Below are 23953 nucleotides of genomic sequence, written 5' to 3' on the forward strand. Positions count from 1 at the left end.
ATCCTTCCACCAAAAGCAAAGTGTCGTCCAGTCCTGCCAGCTCATTGCTCAGCAAGTGCTTTCAAGCTGCCCCTTCCTCTCACTTTCACTACCAATATCCTGGTCCCCCCACCATGGTTCTCACCCGCACTACTGCAGCCTCCTAACTGGGCTCACTGCCTCCACCTCTGCTCCTCCACTATCCAGTCTCCCAGAAGCAAATCATTCTGTTAAATGTCCTGTCCATCCCTTGGGGGAGGAAAAAGACCTTGAACAACCTTCCAATACTTCTACAATAAAATCTAAACTGGAGGGGCATCTGGGTGGCTCAGTCAGTGTAACGTCTGCCTTCAGCTCAGGTCATGATCTTGGGGTCCCGGGATGGAGCCCCATGTCAGACTCGTCAGCAGAGAGCCTGCTTCTCCCTCTCCCTCTGCCCCTCCTCTCTGGTCGTGCTCTCTCTCTCAAATAAATAATAAAATCTACACTGGACTGTGGCCTACTAATACCTCTGCATGACCTAGCCCTGCAAGCTCAGTTTACATCACAATTTTGGTCCCTGACTTGCTAGGTCCAACCACAGTAACCTCTCTGCTTCCAGCACCTTCTTGCCTCATGGCCTCTGCACCTACAATTTCCACTGCCTCTGTTTCCCCCAATTGCCTCCTTCTCGGCCTTCATGTCTCAGCTGAAGTATCACCCCCTAAGAGAGAACTCCTTGGATGCCTCCCCTCAAATAGCCCTTACCACCCCCACCACTGCCACATCGCCAGCCTTATTCCCTTCAGAGCACTCACTGCATCAGCAATGAGCTCACTTATTTGTGCTTATGATCAGTCTCCCAGCCAGAATCCATGCCTCCTGGGAGTAGGGCCCACATTCACCTAGTTTATATAGCAGGTGCCATGCGACTGTTTACACTGCACAGTGCCTGTCGCAGAAATGGGTTTTCAGGACAGGTTTGTTCGATAAATATGTTAAGATAAAGGAATGAATGAACAAATGAAGCAGCGATGCTCTGAAGTACTAACCAGGCTTACCCAGGTCAGCCAGAGGCTATCTAAGCAGGACTAAGGTCCTGCATTTTAAGACTCCTGCATTTACTATCATAGTGAACACTAAACTGCAATGATAATGACACGAAGCCTCTAACTCTATAGAACAAAAATACACACCAGATGACAAAGCTTTAAAAGAATACAAACACTATTTGAAGAATATCCTTGCGCCAAAAGCACACATGCCTCCATATCTCAAGGTATACAGGTGTACTCCCACAGATGTGTGCGTGCTTCCTTATTTGGGGGAGGAATGGGGACAGATGTCAGGAAAACACATTGGGTAGGCCTAATACAACTTTTAATAAAAGGCCCATCATGCTCTCTAGTCACTAAGCCTCCAAATACTTTTGGCTAAAATCAAGTAGAGTCCCAAGATAGGCCTAGATCCCAACAGAGTGAACACAGCAGTGCTCAGAAAAGGATAAATTATCTGCCACACAACTAAAGCAAAAAAAGCTGGCTTCCAGAGCAGTTTCAAATTTTATAACACAGGAATTTAAGCGGTCCCAGGGAATATAGAAAACGCCCCTGAAAATCCCACTCTTCTGCCAGAGTGGAGCATACGTGCTGCACAGCGTCCTCCTCTCTTAGCCATCTTGAAGCAGTTGGTGGTCCTTACCATTGCATTCAGCTGGGAGTTGCTGGCCTGCGTAATGCCTAGAATGTTGGTGGTGTGCATCACTTCTACTGAAAAACTCGGCAACCAACTGGCAATCCGGGACCCTGAAACAAACAAGAACCCAGCACAGATTAGAGATCCCTTTTCCTGTGTTGTCTACCCTACAGTCAGCCACTCTGGGGCACCAGCTGGTTCCACTGAGGGCTTACCGTAGGCCAGGCCTTTTGTACCAAGGCTTTCACATAGATTAGTTCACTTAATCATGTCTAGAAACTCACATGGTACCATCTGTTTTTAACCCCATTTTATTCTTCTCAGAGATGGCTCAGTTCCCTTGCTGTTTTGTTCCCATGGCACTCAGATGTTAGATAACTTGCCAGAGGTCATACAGGTATGGTGGTCAGGATCTGAAGCCAGACAGTAAGGTTCCAGAACACTTCACCACCAGGCTCTCCTGGTGTTTTGTGGCCCTGGATCCACCCATCAGTCCACTCTCAGTCTGGCAGATAAAGAATGTTTGGAAGGTTCTATAGCTGCTGCAACAGAGGCATTTGTGCTCCTCTTTCACACTACACAATAATTACTCATGTGGCCACATCCCTTTCCCAATTATGTTCAAGAAGTATTTTCTATTTAATCATCTGATTTGAAGACCCTGATTTTCTCATTTGATTCGAAATTCTTTTCAAATAGTCCCACGACACAGGCTTGTGGACTAAAGGTGCCATGAAGTCTGCTGCTTCTCTCATTTCCCTAAAAAAAGGGGATCGTAAGATAAAACACCAGAGGCTCCTGGGTGGCTCAGTAGTTGGGCATCTGACTCTTGGTTTCAGCTCAGGTCATGATCTTAAGGTCATGAGATGGAGCCCTGCATCGGCTCTGTGCTCAGCAGGGTGTCTACTTAGGATTCTCTCCCCCTCCCTGCCCCCTCCCTCTCAAATAAAAAATAAAATCTTTAAAACAACAACAACAAAATACTACCAAGTATTGGATGTGAAACAACTTATTAGCAAGCCACATATTTAGGGGTTATTTTTCTCTCCTTTGCAAAGAGGTACTGAGGCATGGAATATAAAGACAAGCTAAATGGCTGTCTCAAGGTCTTGCTCAACAAAATGTGCCCATTAAAAAATGAGATACTTATTTCATGTACTTACCAGGGAGAAACAGTTGACTTTTCTAGTTCAAGTTTTAGTAATAATTCGTAAAGTAACAGATTACACAGCTGGGCCCCATGTGTGAGATCTGCCAGTATGTTTCAAAGTCATACCTGATAGAGACCTGAGCTGACAGTCCACAAAGTGGCTGCCTCTAAGCCCTCCAGCAGCCCCATCCCCTGGTCTCAGAGACTGGGTCCTACTACCCTTGATTCTCCTTGTAGGGGTCTCACCAACATGCCACGACTCCCACCATACTTTACCCTTGGAAACTCAAACCCCAGATTTGAATAGCACACCCCCTAACAAAATTCCAGGGATACCTGTTTTTACACTAACAAATAGGAACTCAAAGAATTTAGTGGTATCAAAGTTGATGAGAATCTACAACAGCTTATTACAATGTGAATTAAGGAAAGATAGTCAATCAGCTCCTAACATTAGGTCCATGGCTTTAGAATTTTAAGTGCAGTTTTTACTACAACCCCTTTCAACACTGGTGAGAGGTAAAACATTCATATTTTATGGACAAGGAAAAGGCTCCAGCTCAGATTCTGCTTCTGGTACTCATTAGAAAGGCTGCTCCCTGATACTGCATTACATGCTTATGCACTACACTGATGCAATAAATTATTAGCAACGGTTAACTATTAAAATGATTAAGTGTGCTCCTCAGAGGTATGATTGAGTCAATATACAGACCTCCTCCTCCTCCCTGCCCCCACCCCCATATTCACAGAGAATCCAGCAAATACCTGGCACAGAATAACTCCCTGGGGCTACCCATACCTGCTGAACACTTTCAATTAAGATTAAAATATTTCTATTAAACTGGCCTACACCAATTTATACCTGGCCTACAAAGGGCAATTTATAATTAAAACAGCATCCTATCAGGGGAGAAAGCCCCTCGGGTACGGCTTTAAAACTTGAAACTAACCATCAAAGTGGAAGAAATGATTGTGTTGGTTTAGGCGAGGTCGGCCTTCAGTGGCTGCTACAGGCACCAAATTCTCATCCAAGTTGTCTCCTTGCTGGTCCTCCCGGACCCGGTTATTGTCAGCAATATTAAGAGACATTCTGCATGTTGGGCAGGAGGTGTCTTGTTCTAGCCAGGAACGAAGGCAGGAGCTACCAAAAAGTCCAAAATAAGATATCCTTAGCATATTTTGTGAGAATTCACCAGAAGCACTCTGAATATAGCAAATGTGTTGCAATTTTAGCTTTTATTTGCCAATAGTGAGATTTAAATATTGAGAAACATTTGCTGACATTCCTTTTTCACTGATACACTTCTAATGTGTTCTGCTGTGAATGTTAATTTGTCAACATACGTGGTCACCTAGTGAGCTCCTTCCTGGTCATGACCCTTCTGCAGTAAGACTCCATCACATGACCCACCATCTTCCTTTCCAACTCCATTTGACTACTTCACAATTCATGTGGCTGAATCACCCAACACCCTGGCCTCTCGTGAATTTGATTCTTCTACTCCAGCAATCTGTTCTCTCACTCTACTTTGGTTACCCACTAACATGGTCATAATGTTGGCTTTCTCTTCAAACTCTTGATGTCAAAGATCTCACTCTAACTGAAGCTCCTCTCTCCTTCCATCACACCCCTTATTTGTTGAGAGCACTGGTACACGATGATACCACCTTCTCAAGCATCACAACTCCTCATGTCCTCACTCCCATCTTTACATCGCTTACTTACAACTGCTTCCTTATGCCCACCACCTTAGCTTCTCCAACCCTCTACTATTTGTACTCTGCTTTCCCAACCAGGCTGGAAGCCTCTTTTGCCCTCTCTCTCAGGAAATGACAATGGCCTAATTATGTCAGACACAGTAACTACTTACGCTGTCCATCAACGGGACGTGAACTAACAAAACCAGGAAGGTTGGATGAAATGATCTCTGAAGTTCCTTCCTATATTATAATATATTACTTTTCTTCTAAGATCTCAAGGAGCCTTCCCATCCCATAACATGTTATCTTTCCTTTAAGAGTACAAGGAGGGACTGAATAAAAAAAGAGCTCACTTCCTCTGTGTCACTTTTAGTATCTGAGGACATGGGCACATATAATGTTACAAAGGAGATCTTCACCCCAATGTGATGATCCCCAGAACCTCTGGGCAACGTATCAGTACTTACATGTCAAAATTGTCCCTGGCAGATTATAAGGGAAAGGAGGAAACTGAGTAGGGAAAGATTAGAGAGGAAGACAAACCATGAGAGACTCCTAACTCTGGGAAACAAACAAAGGGTTGCGGAAGGGGAGGTGGGTGGGGGTAAGGGGGTAACTCGGTGATGGGCACTAAGGAGGTCACTTGATAGGATGAGCACTGGGTGTTATATTCTATGTTGGCAAATTGAGTTTAAATAAAACAACAACAACATAAAAAAACCCAAACTGTCCCCAACACCACGACGGAGCTACTTCTTACTATCTTTGAGCCAGAAGAGTTTATGATAATAATGTGACAAAATAATGAGTGTGTATAGCTAATTCTATCATATTTGAAATATACATCACCTATATATATAAAGTACTTGTTTGTGATCATTCATATCAGTCAAATAAATGATTATATCTTTTAAAAGTTTGCTTCCCTTCCTCATAAGTAATAATTAATTAATTAAAGTCTGCTTCCATAACACCCTTAAATCATACCACCAGTAAAATTAGCCTAGTGTGGGACTACAAAAGTATGTTAAGATCCTGGGCACACTGTAATAATGCTACACTGTGACATACTTTTCATAAGCATCCCTAATTTTATTTCATAATCTGCAAAAACCTCCCACATATATAATAGCCTGAAAATCCCAAGGTGAGGACAACCAGATACAGGTGCCTTAAAAATAAAATGTTAGAGTTCCCCAGCTAAAGAAACCAAATTTCAGAGAAGACAGGTATTTTTCTCTATAACTATCTAATACTCTAGTCAAAGAGTATTTCTCTCTCTTTTAAGTATGATACTTCAATGTAATGAAATATTCATCGGACTCTGTAATCTTACAAAGACATCTATCAAAACAAATTACCTAGCTATACAATCTGCTGGAATTTACACATTTAGTTTTATCACAAATTAAAATGCATTTGCCCTTGATTATTGTAGTATAAGCCCTGACAGTCATCTTTTCTTTTTGTAGTGCAAGTGCTTGTTTTAGGCTTTGATTGTTGAGGTACTCACCTCCAAGAAGACTATCTCAAATAAACACAGTGCCAGCTGCATGACTAAGTAGAAAGCCAGCAACACCCCCAATTTATTTTAGAGTTCTTGGTTGATTTTGGTTAGCTGACCAAGTAAAGTAGGTTATATTTTCTCTTCCTGTGCTTTAAACTCCTATTCTTGTGTTTTAAGCATTTTTTTTTAAGATTTATTTATTTTAGAGGGAGTGTGTGAGCAGAGGGAGTGGCAGAAGGAGAGGGAGAGAAGCAGACTCTCTGCTGAGGGTGGAGCCCCAACAGAGGGCTTGATCCCACAATCCTGAGATCACAACCTGAGCCAAAATCAAGACTTAGACACTTAACTGACTGAGCCACCCAGGTGCCCATCTATTTTTATGTTTTAAAATGACCAATGAAGAGTGAATCCAGGACACCCTGGGTTTCTACCCTCCACCCTAATAAAAGGAGAACCCTAGGCCCATGCTTTCATCCCATCCACAACCTCACTGTGGCTCCAGGTGTGCCATGTGCTTTCCAAGACCTTTGAGTATAAACCCTTTGTCCCCAAAGTTTCCTGATGGTCACTGCTAAGGGTGTCTTGCAGTCATAATAAGAACCACAGGAGCCAGTGCAGCCCTAAAACTGATTATCGATAAGTTGAGACCAGCACAAAACAACTATTATCCCACAATCTTATTCCCATCCTATTAACCAAAGCTACAATGTAAGGCAAACCAAGAGGTCCTATTAATGTTTGCTCACTCAACCCAAGGCAGGTGAGTATTTTAAAAATTAAGCACTTGAGCAATTAGGAAATACTCTGAGACAAATGAAAACAAAATCACAACATAGCAAAATTTATGAGTGTAGCAAAAGCAATGTTCAGAGGCAAATTTTGTAACTACTAATGAATGAAAAGAAAAAAATTTCAGGGACATCCGGGTGGCTCAGTGGTTGAGCATCTGCCTTCAGCTCAGGTTGTGATCCCAGGGTCCTGGGATGGAGCCTGGAATCGGGCTCCCCACCGGAAGTCTGCTTCTCCCTCTACCTATGTCTCTGCCTCTCTCTCTCCATAAATAAATAACATCTTTAAAAAATAAATTTCAAATCAACAGCCTAGAAAAAGAACAACAAAACCCAAAACCTCTACCTATGTCTCTGCCTCTCTCTCTCCATAAATAAATAAAATCTTTAAAAAATAAATTTCAAATCAACAGCCTAGAAAAAGAACAACAAAACCCAAAGCCAGAAGGAAGGAAATAATAAAGATAAAGACCAGGTGGCTCAGTGGTTTAGCACCGCCTTCAGCCCAGGGCCTGATCCTGGAGACCCGGGATGGAGTCCCACTTGGGCTCCCTGTATGGAGCCTGCTTCTCCCTCTGCCTGTGTCTCTGCCTCTCTCTCTCTGTGTGTGTCTCCATGAATGAATAAATAAAATCTAAAAAAAAAAAAAAAAAAAAGAGTTGTATGCTCTGGCTTTGATGGGCATGTACTCATTTACATATATAAATTAAAAAAAAAAGATCAGAACAGAGGTAACTGAAACAGAGAAGACAAAAACAACAGAGTAACCAAGTAATCAATGAAACCAAAAGCCAGTTCTTAAAAAAAAAAAAAAAGTCAGTTTTTAGCTAGACTAAGAAAAAAATAGATATGAAAACTAAAATCATGGGCAGCCCGGGTGGTTCAGCAATTTAGGGCTGCCTTCAGTCCAGGGCATGATCCTGGGGACCCGGAATCGAGTCCCACATTGGGCTTCCTGCATGGAGCCTGCTTCTCCCTCTGCCTGTGTCTCTGCCTCTCTCTGTGTCTCTCTGCCTCTCTCTGTGTCTCTCAAAAATCTTAAAAAAAAAAATTAAAATCAGAAATAAAAGTATGGAAAAAAAAAGACAGTATGAACATCACTATCAACCTTACAGAAATGATAAGGATTACAACAGAATGCTAGAAATAATTGCAATCCAACAAATTAGAAAATATAGCAAAAAGTGGCACATTTCTACCAATACTGAAATTACCTAAATTGACTCAAGAAGAAAGAAGTTTTATATAAGAGACTGACTCAGTCAAAAAATCTCCCAGAAAGGAAAAGCCCAGAACCAGTGAACTCCACCCAAATATGTCAAGAAAAATGAACACCAATCCAACTCAAGCTCTTCCAAAACATAGGAGAGAAAACTTCCTAACACATACTCTAGGCCAGCATTACCCTGATACCAATTCCAGACACAGAGGTCACAAGAAAAGATAACTGCTGGCCAGTATCTCTAATGAATACAGATGCAAAAATCCCCAACAAAATACCAGTGAACCAAATCCAACAGCACATTAAAAAGATGACATACACTGCGAACAAAAGGGATTTACTTATCCTAGAACTGCAAGTGTGGTTGAACATAAGAAAATGAATCAATGTAACACATCACATTAGAACAAAGGGGGAAAAAACATATGATAATCCCAATAGAGGCAGAAAAATCATTTTACAAAATTGAACACTCTTGTGATAAAAATACTCAGCAAACTAGGAATAGAAGGGAATGTCCTAAAAGGACATTCATGAAAAACCCATCAGTAATATCATACTCAATTGTAAAAGACTGAAAGCTTTTCCTCTAAGCTCAGGAACAAAACAAAGATGCTTGTGTTCACTGCTGCTATACAATATCATACAGCAAGACCTAACCAGAGCAATTAGGCAAGAAAAAGAAATAAAAACTTCCAAAATGTAAAAATGAAGCAAAACCAACTCTATTTGCTGATATGATCCTTTATAGAAAATCCCAAACATACACACAAAAAAGCTACTATATAGCTAGTTATCAAATTCAGAAAAGTTGCACAGTACAAGAGCAACATATAAAAATTGTTTCTATACACCAGAAACAATCCAAACAGGAAATTAAGAAAATAATTCCATTTACAATAATACCCAAAAGAATAAAATACCTAGAAATAAATTTAACCAAGGAGATGAAAATCTTGATACTAAAAACCACAAAAGACTGCTGAAAGAAATTAAAGAAGACCTAAATAACAGGAAAGACATCCCACGTTCAAGGCTTGGAATACATGATACTCTTATAATAGTAATATCCTCCAAAGTGATCTACAGATTCAATGCAATCCCTGCTAAATTCCAATGGCCTTTTTTGCAGAAATGGGAAAGTGGATCCATTTGGGAGGAACCCCACAGACAAAACAATATTGAAAAAGAGAAAGTTGGAAGACTCACCATTTCCCAGTTTCAAAGTTTACTATAAACATACAATAATCAAAACAGCAGAGTACTGGAATAAAGACATGCATATAGACCCCTGGAATTGAATAGAGAGTCCAGAAATAAACCCAACGTCTATGGCCAACAGATTTCAACAGGGTCCCAAGACTATTCAACAGGGAAAGAGTAGATTCTTCAACAAATGATGTTGAGACAACTGGACAATCACATGCAAAAGAATAAAGTCACACCTCTCCCTCACTTCGTGTAAAACTATTAATTCGAAATTGACCAATGACCTAAAATATAAGAGCTAAAACCATAAAACTAGAAGAAAACACAGAAGTAAATCTTCATGACCTCAGATTCAGCAATGGATTCTTAGATTTGACACTAAAAGCATCAGTAAACAAAGAAAAATAGGTACAGGACTTCACAGTAATGAAAACTGTGTGCATCAAAGGAAATTGTTAAGAAATAAAAAGAACAGCTACAGAATGAGAGAAGATATTTGCAAATCATAACATCTGATCAAAGTTTAGTATCTAGAATATATAAAGAACTCTTATAACTTATTAGCAAAAAGACAAACAACCCAATTTAAAAATAGGCCAAAGACTTGAACAGACATTTTCCAAAGAAGATACACAAATGGCCAGCAAGCACAATGTTCAGCATCAAGGGTCACTAAGGAAATGTAAGTCAAAATCCCAATAAGATACCACTTCCCACTAGCACAGCTATAGGAAAATAGAAAAAAAAAGATAAATGTGAAGTATAAAGTGTGAAGAAATTAGAACCTTCATACATTGTTGGTGGGATGGTAAAATGGTGTAGCTGCTGGAAAAGTTTGGTAGTTCCTCAAGCAGTTAAACATAGAATTATATATGACCCAGAAATTCCACTCCTAGGTATATACCCCAAAAGTACCTATTTTTAGGAACAAAACAAGAGCAGACACTTGTTCACAAATTTGATCACAGCATTATTTGCAATAGCCAAATGGTAGAAATAACCCAAATGTCCATCAACAGATGAATGGGTAGTTTATTATAAACTCATTTAAATTCAGCCATAAAAAAGGAATGAAGTGCTGATATTGCTACAAGTTGGATCTGAAAACAATCTGCTGAGTGAAAGAAGCCAGCCACAAGAGGTAGGATTCCTTTTATATGAACAGTCCAGGAGAGGCAAATTCAGAGACAGAAGCAGATTAATGGTTGACTGGTGATAGGGGAGGGAGAAATGGGGACAGATTACTTTAATTAGCATGGGGTGTTATTCTGTGATGATGAGAAAGTTTTGAAACTAGAAAGAAGTGGCAGCTACACAACATTGAATACACTAAACGCCACTGAATTATACGCTTCAAGATGGTTAATTGCATGTTATGTGAATTTTGCCTTCACCAAAAAAAGGAAATCATAAACTTAATCTAATCATGTGCTTTAGGTTTCTTCTGGACTAAAGATCACTCTTAGAGTTAGTCTTCCCAACCGTCTGCAAGCTCCTCTGGAGAAATTAGTGTGGATTCTCTGGTCTTCCAACCTCAACTAACAGCAGCCCTATACATGCAGTTATCCAGCCACAAAACCAGGAGAATCCCTGGTCCCTCTTCCAGATCTTATTCTCACAGCCAATCCAGCACCACATACCTCCTATTCCTCTGATCTATCCACTTCTCCCCAACCCTCTTCCACCACTGTAATCCAAGCTACTCTCAACACACACCTGCATCATCGCAGCCCCTACTAACTAGTTTTCCTGATCTTCTCAAGCTGTAAACCTGATACCCCAATCCCTCCTAAAACCCTTCAATAACTTCTCACCTTTTCCACTGGCCCTCAAGCCTCTGCAGGGTCCAGCTCCTGCCGGGCTTCTCCTGCCTCAGCAAACGCCACTCCCCTCTTATGCTCTAACTCCTGGTCATACCAGTTCTAGTCTAGTCCCTTCCACACACCCCATTCCCTCCAGCTAGAGGATCACTCTCCTTTTGCTGACTCAACTCCTACTCACCACCGAGTCACTTCCTCCAGGTTTGAGTCAGATTCCTCTGTTACAAGTTCTCAAGAACCACATTTTTTTCCTCTGGAGCACTTAGCTCAGTTATACATAACACATTCAGAAATGTGCCTGGCTAATTTATGTTCATCTCTTCCATTAAGCCATAAGCTGCATGAAAGCAAACACCATATCTTTGGTTTTGTTTTATCCCCAGACCCCAACAGAACACCTAGCACATAAAAAATTCTATCAATATATATGTTCTCCATAAATGGACCCTCAACTCTATGGTCAACTAATCTTTGACAAAGCCGGCAAGAATACCCAATGGAAAAAAGGCAGTCTCTTCAACAAATGGTGTTGGGAAAACTGGACAGCCACATGCAGATGAATGAAAATGGAGCACTTTCTGACACCATCCACAAAAATACATTCAAAATAGATGAAAGACCTAAACATGAGACAAAATCATCAAAATCCTAGAGAAGACAGGAAGCAATCTCTCTGACCTTAGCCATAGCAACTTCTTACTAGACATGTCACCAGAGGCAAGGGAAACAGAAGCAAAAATGAACTATTGGGACTTCACCAAGATAAAAAGCTTCTGCACAGCAAAAGAAACAATCAACAAAGCTCAAAGGCAACCTTTAGCATGGGAGAAGATATTTGTAAACAACATATCTGATAAAGGGTTAGTATCCAAAATCTATAAAGGACTTATCAAACTTAATACCCAAAAAAAGAAATTACCCAGTTATGAAATGGGCAGAAGACATGAAGAACACTTTTCCAAAGAAGACATCCAGATGGCTAATAGGCACATGAAAAAATGCTCAACATCACTCATCATCAGGGAAACGCAAATCAAAATCACGATAAGGTATCACCTCCTACCTGTCAGAATGGCTAAAATTAACAATACAAGAAACAACAGGTATTGGCAAGGATGCAGAAAGAGGGGAACCCTCTGGCACTGTTGGTGGGAAAGCAAACTGGTGCGACCACTCTGGAGAACAGTTTGGAGGTTCCTCAAAAAGTTAAAAATAGAACTACTGTACAATCCAGCAATTGCATTACTACCCAAAGAAAACAAAAATACAGATTTGAAGGAGTACATGCACCCCAATGTTTATAGCAGCATTTGCAACAATAGCCAAACTATGGAGAGAGCCCAAGTGTCCATCAACTGATGAAGACATTTAAAAAATGTGGTATACATATACAATGTATATACAATAGAATATACAATGGAATATAACTCAGCCATTAAAAAACTGAAATCTTGCCATCTGCAGCAATGTGGATGGAGTTATTAAGTGAAATAAGTGAGAGAAGGAGAAATACCATTATGATCTTACTCATATGTGCAATTTAAGAAAGAAAACTTGATAATATGGGAGGGAGAAAAGACAAAAGAGAGGTAAACAAACCATAAGAGACTCTCAATGATAGAGAAGAAACTGAGGGTTGACGGAGGGAAGTGGGAGGCGACGGGCTAGATGAGTGATGAGCATTAAGGAGAGCACCTATTGTGATGAGCACTGGGTGTTGTATGTAAGTCATTAATCATTGAATTCTACTCCTGAAACCAATATTGCACTGTATATTAACTAAAATTTAAGTTAAAAAAATGTTTAAATTTTAAAACAGTAAAATTAAAATAAATAAAATATATGTGTTTAGTTACTGATACTCAAGCTCCAAAGTCTAATATTAAAAAAGAAGAAAAATGATTTGGGAATACAAAATGAAAACAGGGAAATTAAAGATGTAAAGATAAAAACTTTCTCAATGTGCAAAAATGATCACAGATGCAAAAGACCAAAGATACTTCAGAGATACCTCAACATCAAAAATATCCAATGCAGGGGCGCTTGGGTGGCTCAGTCAGTTAAGCGTCTGCCTTCAGCTCAGGTCATGATCCTGGGGTCCTGGCATCAAACCCCACATCGAACCCGGCATCAGGTCCCCTGCTCAGTGGGGAGTCTGCTCTCCCCTCTCCCCCTGCCCCTCCCCTCACTCATGTTCTCTCTCTCAAATTAAAAAAAAAACAACAGGATTTTCTGAAAATGGTGTTTGATTACCCTTGATAACATAGTCAGGTTTTCTGGACTGTTCAGTGGTCCTGGTCCAGTCCCTAACTGAGCCCACCTCCCTGGCATGTTGTTTTCCTGTTGCTTTTGTGCACGTGCAAAATGGAAAAATATCGTCTCTTGTCCCAGTGAGTACATAAACTTTTTGAAAGCAAGGATCCCCCCTGCTTTCTTTTAAATTTTACAGGCATATTCATTCTACTTCAGGAATTAAATTCGTAAGAGATATGAAGACAGTTAGCAGACCCAGAAATTAAGATGGCAGGCCGTGAGTGGGGAAGAGTCCTGCTGTATAGAGAAGAGGCTGAGGGATGAAGGAGGACAGCCCAAAGCTTCCCTCAGCACCACTGTCAGCTCCACGGCCAGTTTGAGGTAATGTCCCCAGCCCCCTGCTAGAATGGACCTGGAACCTGGGCACAGAAAGCATCCCCCTGCCCTGGACAGAACACCTGTCCCTACTTGTGGAAAAGATGTCCGCAGGGCAGCTTCCTCGCGGCCTGCATGGAGTCCCAGCAGATGGCACAGTCATCATTGTTGACGGCCAGCTCCTCTGGAGTTGCAACCGCAAACCTGTAGAAGACACACACACGCAGCAGATAGTATGTCAATTCCACACATGTATACGGAGTGCTGCCTTATAAACTGCACTCCTGGACAGCAGTTAACAAAGGAATCTGGTTCAGTGCAACATTCCCAACCATCAAAAACATTACATCTGCTTTCTCTTCACAGCCCATCAAAGAGCAAGAAACTTACACAAAGAAACTAACTCTGTCTTAACAACAGCTCCTGTTAGTTCCTTCAACATCACACGCTAGCTAAAAATGACTTGAGGGAACATTTCTGGGCAAACCAGAGTTAAGACCCCCTCCCCCGCCCTCCAACCTGGCCCAAGAGCCAAACTGTTCCCCTGGACACTAAAAGGTCACCCATCCATCTCATACCTTCAGGCTTGGTTTACCCTCAGTTTGGCAACTGAGGCAAGTGAGTTCCTCCTCTGGTGAGGTTAAGAGTGTGTATGTGTATAAACATGCATGTGTAAAGAATAAGTGAGACCTACTTCATAAAATAGAAGACAGAAGCTCAAAGAGGCTTCTGTTTAATGATGATAATAAAGATAAAGGTGTCATAAGAACCACTTAATATTTTAGTGAGCAGCTACTACATACCCATACTGTTCAAAGTATGTTACCTGCAGTATCCCACTGACTCCTCCCAACAGCTCCAGGAAGAAGGCTCTGCTATCATCACGAGAGTGGAAACAACTAAGGCACAGAGATTTAATTAAAGTGCCCCCAAATAACACAGCAACTGAGGATTCACACCCAAAACCCAGAACCTCCACTTAGTCTCTTCATCATTCTGTTAATAGTCTACAAAAGTGGTTCTTATATGACCTGGGATCTATTATTATGAAAGATCTAAAATGAGGCCGGTTGGGCAACATCAGCTTCTGCTCCCTCACCTGGCTTCCATGTTCCCGACCACACGCAAGTAGTTCTTGTGCCGGCGGATTCGACGCTGCACTTCATGGAAGAGATAACGCAGCTGCATGAAGATGACCAAGCTGGCCATGGATAACCAGATGTTGCCAAATAACTTTACGGGAAGGACAGAGAACAAAACACACAATAAAAATGAATGTGAAGTTGCTAGTGACAGTGCCACAGAAGCTATTATTGTGGTAAAAGTGAACTGAAACAATCTTTTTAGCAAGCAAATGCACATATTTATCTCACCACCATAAACAATTTATGTGCAATTTGGCCTAGTCATTCCATCACCAGCTATCTTTTCCCAAGAACTAATCAGAAAATTAGGGATCCCTGGGTGGCTCAGCGGTTTGGCGCCTGCCTTCAGCCCAGAGAGTGATCCTGGAGACCCAGGATCGAGTCCCACATTGGGCTCCCTGCATGGAGCCTGCTTCTCCCTCTGCCTGTGTCTCTGCCTGCTTCTCTCTCTCTGTGCCTCTCATGAATAAATAAAATCTTAAAAAAAAATTAAAAGCTTTACATACAAAGACATCCATCCATGCAATTATAAAAAAGAAAACCAGGAAATGAGCAAAATGTCCAGTAGGGAAGGTTGTAAATTCATATAATATTTATTATATAGTCACTAATTTTATTATAAAATAAGGTTATATATTAATATTACACTATGTTAAATGTATAATGTTTCTAAAGATTTAATTAGGGATCCCTGGGTGGCTCAGCGGTTTAGTGCCTGCCTTCAGCCCGGGGCATGATCCTGGAGACCCAGGATCGAGTCCCACATCAGGCTTCTTACACAGAGCCTGCTTCTCCCTCTGCCTGCGTCTCTGCCTCTCTCTCTCTCTCGTGAATAAGTAAATAAAATCTTTTAAAAAAAATTTAGGACTGTATGTATCTGAACATGAAAAGAAGCAATAAATGCAATAAAATGTTAACAGTTATCCCTGGGCACTTGGGGGCTTTAAACAAAAGCTATACATGGTTTTTTAAAGTATATTTTCAAAAAGGACACTTAGAAATGTTCTGTGTCTAACAAGTAATTTTTTTAAAGATTATGTAAATAAATAAAAATAAAGATGGATTTATTTATTGTGGGGGAAGGGCAATGGGGAAAGGGAATGGGAATTTTAAATAGACTCCATGCAGAGCACAGAGCCTGATGTGGGGCTCGAACTTATGACCTGAGCCGAAACCAAGAGTCAGACACTTAACTGACTACACCTCCCAGGTGCCCCAACCCAGTAATCTTTAAATGCACCTTTAATAGGCTTATAATATAAATCAACTGCCCACCAAATACGTTGATTCTCACCATTATTAGAACACTGAAGCGCTAACCATTGAAGTACATTTTCAACACTATAATTTCTTGCACAGCAAAATAAAATGTAAACAATGAAGTAGGCGGAATTAAGTATAAATGTTTTCTTTTTAATTATAAAGCAGAAAATGTATGAATCCATGAAGTAGCTAACACCGCAAGAATTCCCATTACCCCCTACAAAGTAAGTGCTACATATTAGAAGCCACAGAAGCTATGGGGAAACAGAGAATTCCCTTATTTTCATGTTAGAACAATTACCAGTGACTTGGTCAGTGGAGTTAACACAGTGTCCTAGGAGGAGAGCAAACTTAGCCTTGAGCTAGGCTCCAGCCCAAGTGTACCACTGCTTTATATCCAGTGGCAGAAAGACAGAGGGGCATGGCTGTTTGTTTCAACAGTCTTTATGTGGTTTCCACAAATGTTTCATTTACATGTACTAACCAGAGTTCCTGATTCTAAAACACTTAGCTGAGTTAGAGCTCCTTCTGAGGAAGCTTACCAACATATGAATATGGTGCATGAGGTCCAGGGACAAGAGAGTGAGCTCCATGACAAAATCTGTGTAATAGACATAGGTTCCTTTTCCTTCCCAAGTCCCTTCATGGTTGAGGTCCCAGAGGTGAATTACATATCTGTAGTGAACAGAGAAAAATCATTTTAGTAACTTACTGTTACAATTTAATTTGGCTTAAACATGATGCAGTATAGCCACATTTTTATAGATTTTATACATGTTACATCTTAAAATCAACTGTATGAGTAGACCTCAATCGCCTCCCTCCCAAAGTTCTACTCACCGTAAAATCACATGAGCAGTCCTCACTGTCACAAGAAGAGACTATATAAAGAAAGATGTATTTTTTCTTTAGTAAAATTTGCAAATATAAAAAGCAAACGTGTCAGTTCAATTACAGCACTGGTTATTCCCGGGGGGGTGGGGTGGGGTGGATGGGACGAATGTGGTCAGAAGGTAAAAACTTCAGTTGCAAGATAATTAAGGAGTAGAGATGTCATCTCCAACATAATGACTGCAGTTAACACTGCTGTGGTACTTTAACTTCTGCAAGTTGTAGAGAGGGTAATCCTTCTCATCACAAAGAAAAAAAGCCCTTCTCTTTCTTTTTCTGTATCTATAATGAAATGATGGCTGTTAAGGAAACTTACAGTGATAATCACTTCACAATCTATGTCAGTTAACCATTAGGCTGTACACCTTAAAAGTCAATGGTGTAAGTCAATTATATCTGAACAAAACAGAAATAAAAAAAGCAGGTTGTTCAAGTTTACCAACTATTTTTTTTATCCGCTTCAAATTTCCATGAAATGTTTTCATGACCTAGAAACCAACTTTCATTGAGCCTTTTCCTGTTAATAGGTGACAATCGATTATACCCGTCCATCTCCTGGGGCTGCCTCCTACAATCCTGAGGCTCATTCTAGTAGTTTGACAATCACTTCTATTTTATACAGCAGGAAGTCATCATCACTGATTACCTCAAAGGGTGTTTGAATATTTGGTGATCCTATACCCAAAGTATAGTTTAGGTTACCACAATCCAAGATGAGTACCTGCTCTCTACATAACGTTTTGTACACCCCCTTTGCCCACACAAAAGCAAAAAGAATGAAGGAAATAAAAAATAAAAAAAGCTCTTCATAGTATTTGATATTACAGAAATTGATTGTAACAAAATTTCCTCTTAAACTACCAGAATAGAACTATTATATTGTTTGAGATTTGGAAATTCCAGTTTATAAATGGAAAACATTTTACATAGAGAAACAGTATAAATTTTAAAATATGATTAAGTTCAAAATATAGAAACTGTAACATGATAAATTATCTTAAGTCAATAGTAATGAGCTAAAATTATGTACTATAGTATGATCCAAAAAGCCTAATTTAAGTGTCTTTATTTTTAGGTATACCTTTCCCAAAGTTTGGGTTAAAATTAATTAAAAGTAAAATAGTACGAATATCAGACTATCACGCAAAAGGTGATTATAAAATATATGTAAAGCAAAGTAACATAAATCAATGCAAAAACATTTTTACACAGATTTTTTTTTCAAGAGGAACATACACAAAGTATTTATCTAGAATTGTAAATGATTTACTAAGTACCTAAACATCCCTTTCCTAATTTGTTACACTACATTGTATTCTGAAATCAATCCTATTAAGCAAAATAAAACTTTAAAAAAATTTTTTTAAATAAATTCTTACCCATATGGTTCTCAAACTCACAACACCCAGATCAAGAGTCACTCTACCAAATGACCCAGGCCAGATACCCCAATAAATTTTAATCCTATTCTAACAAATACCCAAAAAGTAGTTCAAATTTATTGTTTTGATATTAGCTAATTAGCTTTAATAATTTATTATTTCATCTTTTTCTTTAATAGTAGCAATTACTATTAATTTTTCATTAATAGGAGCAATTAATAGTAGGCAAAGAGATATTTTGCCTTTGGCCTGAGGGAGAAAGCAAATATAGCAACTGAATAGAAGGACATATAAAAAATTTTATTTCTACTGAACAAAAATGATTATTTTCAGAAAGTTTTAAAGAGTAAATTTAAAATGTACATGAATATCATTGTTCTTCCAAAACAAAGAAGTTTATATATATTATTCTATAAAATCTTAATTTATATCCCATTTAAAATCCCAATTAATTTACGGAATATAACATACGTTATTATTTTCATCTCAAATTCTCACACATATCTACATATTAAGTGTGTGTGTATTTTTTTCCTAGTAGGCTCCAACCCAACATGGGGCTTGAACTCATCACCCTGAGATTGAGAGTCCCATATTCCACCGACCAAGCCAGCCAGGTACTCCTTAGATAAACCAATTATAAAATATTTCCTTATTCATCACCACCAATCAGTCTTCATTATATCTTAAGAGGAATTGGGAGTCACAGGGCTTGAATTGTGCCACTGCTGACTCTGAAACTTCAAATCATTCACTGCACCCTCTACACCAGTTTTCCACATTTATAAAGAGAAATAATAAAATGAATCAATACACATAAGGTATTTAGAGCAATCCCCAGCATACAGTAAAGCACTATATAAATGTCAGCAAAACTTACTACTTTTTATTAAGTTGTAGCAAAGATTACAGGAAATCATACATTTCTCCCTTCAATATCAGTACCCAACACAAAAGCAAGGAATTCAAGATATGCTCATTAAGACAAAAGACCCTCAGTCACCGTGCAGGGGGCTTGAAAACACACAGGAGTTGATGGGGACAACACCTGCATCCACTTACCTCCGCCGCCATGAAAGCCAGCGTGTGCATCCCGTGCGTGTAGCCAGTGACACAGCAGACAACTGCTAATCCACAGCAAGAAAGCAGCATCGCGATCAGCAGAGACAGAACCCGCCCGTGGCTACTCATGGGTGTGGTGGGAGAAAACGACAGCTGAAATGCACAAACGAGAGGAAAAGAAGCTCATTCTTCTTCACTGTGGTATTAAGCTTCCCTGAGAAATGCAATAATGTTAGTGTTTGGGAGTCTCTGCTCAGGAACTCGGGTTTAGCAGCACCACCAAACACCAAGCACAGAAAAGCACCCTGTTACCAGATGGTCAAAATTCTCCACCCAACTTAAACGTGAGCATGAGCGAATATTGAGAGATTTCTACTGCTTAATTTACGGAATATAACATACGTTATTATTTTCATCTCAAATTCTCAAGGATCTTCCTACTAGTGGAATTATAAGTCTCTCTCCAAGCAGTTTTCCAAAGGTATGTAATTCTCTCAACATTGGCTAGCACTCCAGACTGCACCATGTCCTTTTGTGTTTCTTTCTCCAACTGGCTCTCCCCCTCCTCCCAAAAAGTCCCTTGGAGAACATTCCTAAGGTGTTTAAGGCTGAGACAACCAAAATGTCATCCAGGTGCAGAGTTCCCGCTATCACAATGCTCCACTGAGAGTGCACAAGGGGAGGCCCAGGACTGGGACTCTGAGCAAGAGGGCGGAGGTAACACAACTATTAGGGAGGCTGGGCCCTCCTGCTGGTGACTGATGAGCAGCTTTCAGATTGAGATGACATCACACAGAGGTGCAGGCACCACCTGTCCCCCCAGGACCGAGTGAAAGGGGGAGCAAATGAGGCCCGGGAGCGGCATGTAACTGAGGGGCAGAACTGTAGGTGTGCATTGCCCCAGGACCCATGATGTTAGTCCGGGTGCGCTGAAGAATGAGGGTGCACACCCACAGCTGATCTGAAGCTGAGAGGCAGATCTTGTACCCAGACAGGGAAGGACCTTGGGACACTAGAGGGCTAATTCAGTCCTTGCCCAGGGGTGGAAACAGTGTAGACTAGTTAGAAAGAAGGCTCCAAGAATCAGAGAGAACAATGGAAGGAGACTAGAACAGAAAATATCTGGAAGATAGCCGCTTTAATTCAGGTTAGACACTAAGCTTTCCCCGTGCAGTGATCAGAATGTGAGCTGGAACGCAATCTGCCAGTGGAGGGAAAGGGAACCTCCTGAGGAGACCCTGACCCTGAGTTCTTTGGCTGCTGTAGGAAGTTCCTCAAGAAATAGGCAGCAGCCACCTGATCTAGGAGCCTTGCCCTGGAGACCTACCTGGGACTTGCCCATTATGGCTCATTCATCTTACACAATGCAAGCTCCGCAAACATGTGACTAAGCAAAGAGCTTGGCTAAGACTTGGCTGAAAACTCACATATTCAAATCGGTCCTTGCAGAGCTGAACCATCAGATGTAGAAATACAAGTCCAGCAAACCAGAGGCACCACATGACCACCTCTTCCACTGTCTGCACATTCAGCACACCAAAAATGAAAATGAACTTGTAGAAAATAAAATTCCAGAACTTGTCTTTGAGGTGCTGCAAAGACAAATATTTATAAAGGTTTAGTACTATTACATCTAACCTATTTAAGAGAAGATAACACAACAAAAATGTGCTGCCCTGTAGAAAATATTCTACGGTCAGCTAACATTTGTTTGCAAGACATTAGAAGGTAAAGACAAAAATAAACTCTCTGAAGAATAAAGATAAGACACCTAGAAAGTAATGTGTAGACTCTAGATTGTAACCCTCAGTCAGTTATAAAATTTGAGCCACCAAAGGGGGAGTGACAGTAGTCTAGTACCTTGCATATTAGGGGTAATACAAATACTTCGAACACAAAATCTAAAAACTGGTGATACTGCTACAAGTATTTTTAATAATTCTGCTCTCTGGATTCTTAAAACAGACAACAGAAAAAAAATAAGTTCTTTTTTTCTTAAAGATCTTTCTGATGAAAAAATAACCTATGCTCATTTGCCAGCCTGTAATTGATAAGATAAAAATGATGCCTTAACATTTTTATGTATTTTTCTTGTCTTCCTAATGTGCAAAACCTTAATTTTTGTACACTGCTTTATTTCACTTCTCATATTGTGAGAATCTTTCCAATAGCAGTGAATAATTTGTGTATATACCATTTTAGTGGTTGCAGAAGGACAATGGAATTCTTTTTAATTTTTCTCTGTTCAGAAAATGTTGCAATGAATATCTCTGCCAGAGTTGCTATTTCTTCAGCATTACTGAATCAAAGGTTACGAATGTTTTTATGATTTCTAATAAGTACCACCCACCTGGTTTCCAGAGAAGCTGTATAAATGTCCTCTCCCAGGGGCAGTGGGAGAGTACATTGCCTACACGGAGGATATCCAGTTTTTAACATCTTTACTACCCTGAAGAAAAAGGGCAAGGAGAAGAGTCTATCCAACAGATACTAAAATATACTATTGAACCATCTGTGGGAGGAGTGGGAGCTGAGTCAAGAGGTAAGAATGGGACAGGGCTTCTAAGTCTATTTTCAGAAATAGTTCTGAACCATATAAATATTTCACCAATTAAAAAAAAAAACAGAAAAAAAGCAAAATTGATCAGAGAAATAACTGAACCTAAATGTGTAAAAAATGAAGGACTACTGAAAGATAAGATTATTTTGAGAACTTTTACACACTGTACTGACCGTACACCATTTACACAAAGAACAAATGGGACTAGGAATCTTTGGTGAGTGCCTGTTTTCAGATCTGGGACAGGTAAAGTACAAGGCGAACCCGACATTTTGTGCCTGGGTTTTGAATCTTCACTCTACCATGTATTTGCTGTGCAACTTAGGATAAGTCACTTAACATTCTCATGCTTTGGTCTCTCCATCTAGAAGATGGACCTTATGACCCCAGTATCTGCCTCATAGAATTGTTGAAGGAGCTAAATAAGCTAATATACGTACAATGTTTGGATATGTGCCATAGTAGGTACTACATGCTATAAAAAAGAATTCCTTCTTCTAAACCTCCACTGAACAGTTTTATTTTTATCCCATTTTCAGTATTCAATGTCTCTGCCTCCAGCATGACTCTTGAGCTTTCTTGAATCACCCACAGAGCAAACCCATGTCAATTCTGCAGCATTCTAACTCAAACCCAGGCTTTATACATGCCACTGAATGACATTCATCCAAAAAAAAAAAAAAAAAAGTCATCACGGTGGTGAGCACAGAATAAGTGTATAGAGCTGCTGAATCACTGTGTGGCATAGCTGAAACTAATGTAACACCGCATCAACTATACTTGAACAACAAGTTTTAAATAAATAAATAAGTGAAAGATGTGATCTGTACTGAAAAACTGAAAATAAAGTAACAGACGTGCCTTCTTCCATAGCCATGGTAAAAATCTCTGTAATGTTCCAAGGTAATGTTCTCTGTAAATTTTGAACTGCTATTTATCATTTCAGAAAAATGAAAGCAGTAGATTAAGGCCCACTGGTGCCAGATCAAGCCACCAGCAAGGAGATGGCTTGCCGGGCCTGATCATTTTCTGGCCCACAAGCCAGAAGTTTTTCTTCACAAAGAGAGAAGCATCAAAAGGAGCCTGTATCCTACCCCAAAACAACCTCCCACTGATGCTTCCTAGGAGACCCCTGGAGTTGACATTTTGGAGAAAGTACTGAATACTCACTAATGAAAATTCTCTGGGAGAACACACAGAGTCCTGCTCATAAGAGCATCCAAGGACTCAACCAGAGTAGCCTTGTTTTAGCTCTGAACTAGGACCTCAGCTGCTCCAATAACAGGACTTGGGTTGAAAGGGTAGGTAAGGAGTGAGGCCAATAGAAGTTCAAAGTAGCAGGTCCCTGTGTCTCATGACTGGGATAAGATAAACTCAAGTCTAGTTCTGTTTGTATGTTGTTGTTTTAAGGCCAGTTCTAAATTCTTATTTTTAAACACACCATTCTATATTCTACACTAAAATTCTTGGGGGACTGCCAAGCTGTACAGTATGCTTGTGGCATATTCTTTATTAAAAGCACGTCCTGCTCATATACGTGTACATTCTGGGAGTAATGTTCCAATGTCCGACTATCCCACCTGAAACAAAAACAAGTCAACTAATTTTCTGCTTGTAGAACAATGGATCTTAATTGACTTGTCCAAAGGGAGAAATTTAAATCTCTTGGTAATCCCTTTGGAAAAGGGCCTATATTCTAAAGAGTGATATTTATTATTATTCAAACTAAAGCAATTCTATGCTTCTTTAAAAACTGCATATATGAAAGGCATGGGAAAAACAGCTATAGAGAACAGTCTCGGGGCAACCTGGCTACACTGAATATGGACTATGGATTCCAGAAAGTATTTCATCAATGCTAAGTTTCCTGATTTTGATGATTGTGCTATGGTTACATAAGAAAATATCCTTGATTTTGGGAAACACATACTGAATGAAGTATTTGGTAACATAGGGGGTAGGATGCCCA

General features: G+C 40.0%; 1 protein-coding gene across 1 annotated transcript in view; it reads right to left on the minus strand.

Moving 5' to 3' along the window:
* The window catches only part of AMFR (autocrine motility factor receptor), a 44286-nt gene that overhangs the window by 10215 nt on the left and 10118 nt on the right, over positions 1-23953 (minus strand). The window contains exons 3-10 of the mRNA XM_055331962.1: positions 20852-21016; positions 19425-19577; positions 16930-16970; positions 16632-16764; positions 14781-14914; positions 13775-13885; positions 3757-3947; positions 1660-1763 (exon numbers count right to left, since the gene is read on the minus strand). Of these exons, the coding sequence (XP_055187937.1) occupies positions 1660-1763; positions 3757-3947; positions 13775-13885; positions 14781-14914; positions 16632-16764; positions 16930-16970; positions 19425-19577; positions 20852-21016 (1032 nt within the window). The remainder of the gene's footprint in view (positions 1-1659; positions 1764-3756; positions 3948-13774; positions 13886-14780; positions 14915-16631; positions 16765-16929; positions 16971-19424; positions 19578-20851; positions 21017-23953) is intronic.

The sequence above is a fragment of the Nyctereutes procyonoides genome, unplaced genomic scaffold (genome assembly GCF_905146905.1).
Source record: "Nyctereutes procyonoides isolate TBG_1078 unplaced genomic scaffold, NYPRO_anot_genome, whole genome shotgun sequence".
NCBI classification, from domain to species: Eukaryota; Metazoa; Chordata; class Mammalia; order Carnivora; family Canidae; genus Nyctereutes; species Nyctereutes procyonoides.